The sequence below is a fragment of the Apaloderma vittatum genome, unplaced genomic scaffold (assembly GCF_000703405.1).
Source record: "Apaloderma vittatum isolate BGI_N311 unplaced genomic scaffold, ASM70340v1 scaffold40161, whole genome shotgun sequence".
Lineage (NCBI taxonomy): Eukaryota > Metazoa > Chordata > Aves > Trogoniformes > Trogonidae > Apaloderma > Apaloderma vittatum.
In genome coordinates, this window is record NW_009699133.1 from 1516 (window position 1) to 4533 (window position 3018).

The following is a 3018-nucleotide window of genomic DNA, read 5'->3' on the forward strand; positions in this document are numbered from 1 at the left end:
CAGAGAGCCCCCGCAGGGGAGCTGGGGGACAGGGGCTGACGTGAACCCCCAGGGACCTCCAAGGCCAATGGATGGGGCGCTGTGGACTCCCCGGTGACGACTGTGGTGCAGAGCAGAGCTGGCCCTGCCAGGCAGCATTGCTGGGTGCTGGCGCAGCCCCGCCTGTCCCTGCACACATCCAGGCAGCTCCTGTCCTGCTCAAATGCCTGCAGTGGCTTCATATGATAGAAATAAAATAAACCCTCACCCCTGGTTCTGCCCTGCGCTGTCTCTGGAACTCGGACAGTCCCTTGCTCTCAGTGGCTGAAATCCACGTTCCCGTCCCTGTTCTACCAGTCCAAGCTTCCAGTGGGAAATGGTGAGCAACTTCCGCAGGGTCCAAACCCACTTTGGCTTTGTTGAGCATGAGTCGCCTGGAATCTCGTAACTCAGAAGCACACAAAGGCTGCTCCTGCCGAGCTGCAGCAAGTTTCAGGGCTGGCCTCATAGTTTTTTTGTTATATCATTTTAAGCCAAAACCCTGGAGCTTTGCAACATCTGGAGGAGGTCTGGCTCCTCCTCACAGACCCCTCACAGGTCTTGTGGTGGAGAGGGCAGCCTGAGAAGAGGTGTCTCCCCACCACCACCACAGTGTCCCAAAGGCCTGAGCTCAGCCGCCACATACCCTGTGAGGGCCAGCACTGAGAGCCCTGGCGCAGGCAGCTCCTCACCCGCATCCCAGCGGGCGCTGGAACAAGTGCCGGGACCCTTGCTGGGCCACGTGTGCCGCAGTGCTGCTGGCGATTCCTTCCTCCACTCCAGCTGGCACCAGACCTTCCTCTGCTCACTCCCCAGCTCCTGAAGTCCTCCCGTAGCACTGAGGCTACATGTGACCAGGGGACAGGCCGGGAAGCAAAGGTGTTCCCGACCTGCCATTGCCTCTCCACCCAGCTGGGACCTGGCAGGGAGCTCTCATCTCCCCAGCTCACCCAGACTAGGGCTAACTGCAGTGTTTTTAAGGAAATTGCTCCTGTACCCCAGAAAACCCTCAGTTTTCAACCAAACGTTGCCCTGGTGAGGAGCTGAGGTGTAGCACCAAACAAGCCCAGGCTCTTGGAAAGCAAACACCCTCCTCCAGAGCTGGCCACAAAGGTGACAGATGCCAGAGCCCAGCAGGACTCGGCTGCATATCTCAGTGCTCAAGCTGGTGTTGGGTTTTTCCAATTCCAAGGCCAAACCTGGAGCCAGTGAGGGAAGTTCCTTCCATCAGCATTCCCAAGGGAGAGCTGAGCTCTGCGAAAACATCGCCCACCTTTTCACCCCCAGATTCCAAGGGGGAGCTCCGGTCTCTCTCTCCCACCTTTCCCCATCATAGTCTTCATTCTCAAAGCTTTCCCCGGCTGGGGGATATGCCAGACCCTCACCACTGCAGCTCTGAGGTGACCCCAGTGGGAGGTCACCTACATGGGACAGTGCCACCCGGCAGAGCCAGCACCTGGCACGTCAGCTCAAACACAGTCTGCTTTAATCCTCCCTGGGCTTCAGCCTTGGCATGGTGCAGGCGAGTGACAAGCCTGGTCAGCAACGGGAGGCCACATGTGCCACCGCTGGAGCCAGTTCCTGGCCTGAAAAACACTCCCCGAAATCCAAAGTGTTGGGAGATGGCAAAGCTGGCATCGCTCAGCGCAGTCCTGGAGACGTGTCCTCTGCAGAGATGGAGCACGGCACTCCCCTGGTCCCTTCGCCCAGGCTCTCCAGCAGCCCTGGGGCAAATCCTGCCTTGGGTGAATTTACCGCCCACAGATTCAAAGGACACTGGGGGGATCTGTCCAGGGCAGCTGCATCTCTCAAGTGGGCAGGATCTGGCCACCGGCCCGCGGTGCTCCCAGCTGGGTCACAACTGCTCGCCCCTAGGAGGCAAAGATGTGAGCGTTAGCGGTCAAGGCAGGAGCGGTGCCGACGTGTTCACACCCGCAGTGCAGGCAGTGGGAGGGTTGTTTTGCAGCCTCCCCAGATCTGGCAGCTCCCAGCAAAACTCCGCTGCCAGCACAAGCAACCTCAGACAGGGAAAGTCTGACCCGGCATTAACCGTGGCGGTGCTGCCCCGGGGCTGAGCCAGTTCGCGCCTGCCTGTAGAGACACGGCCCCAGGGAGACTCGCTTTTGGCGGGGTGCAAGCAGAGCCAGGGTGAAACTTTCTGCTGCAAGATGCCCCTGGCTCTCTCCAAACTAACGTAACTTGTGGGAGGCAAAGGAGCGTTGTCCCTTCCTCGCTTGAGGGGCTGGGGAGCCGCAAGGACTCAGGGAGAAGCAGGTCCCAGGAGGCACAAGCCGGTCCCAGGGTTCCTTCCAGCCCAGTGCAGCCCCACATGGGACATCTGCACCCTCATCCCCTTCCCCACTGGGGAGAGAAGGTCTTGTCTCAGTTTCCCAGTGCTTTGAGTCGGATGGGGAGAGCTGTTGCCACATGGCAGAAAGAAACTAGGCATGCAGGACACAGCACTCACAGGCAGGTGCTCCCCATGGTCTCTGTTCCCTGACCCTGTCCCCAAGCACCCAGTCCTGCAGCCTCGCTCACCGTCAGAGCTCGTCGCGAGCGGTGGAGCGGAGGTGGCCAGCACTGCCCCGTGAGTCCCTCAGGGTCTTCTGTGAGCCAGCCCAGTCGGTCTTCTTGGTGTCATCATCCCAGATGGTGGAGGTCTCCGTGTCACTCAGCCAGTTGCTGTCCCCGGCATAGTGGGTGGGATAAACCAGGAGGGGGTGAGCCGAAAATACCAGCAGGTCCCGGGGGTAAAAGTGCTGCTTGTAATCCTCACTGGGAGAAGCAGAGCAGACCAGAGAGGAGAAAACACGCTTACAGAGCACGGCTAGTGGAGAAAAAAGGGCTGGAAAAAACCACACCAGCCACCCGGGGCAGGCACCATGCGGCAACAGGGAGGGACACAGGGTACCAGGGAGGGGGTCCAGGGAAGGCAGCCAAGCTGGGGGGGCTGCCCTGCACCACTGCAGAGCCTGGCTGGGAAGGGACCACAGAGGGGAT

General features: G+C 60.0%; 1 protein-coding gene across 1 annotated transcript in view; it reads left to right on the forward strand.

Annotated features, from left to right (window-relative positions):
* PTRH1 (peptidyl-tRNA hydrolase 1 homolog (S. cerevisiae)) overlaps positions 1 to 1422 on the forward strand; it is a gene marked incomplete at its 5' end in the record, with an annotated part of 2929 nt that extends 1507 nt beyond the window's left edge. Inside the window, one exon of the mRNA XM_009878253.1 lies at positions 1306 to 1422. Within this exon, the coding sequence (XP_009876555.1) occupies positions 1306 to 1422 (117 nt within the window). The remainder of the gene's footprint in view (positions 1 to 1305) is intronic.
* Between the last annotated feature and the right edge of the window lie 1596 nt (positions 1423 to 3018).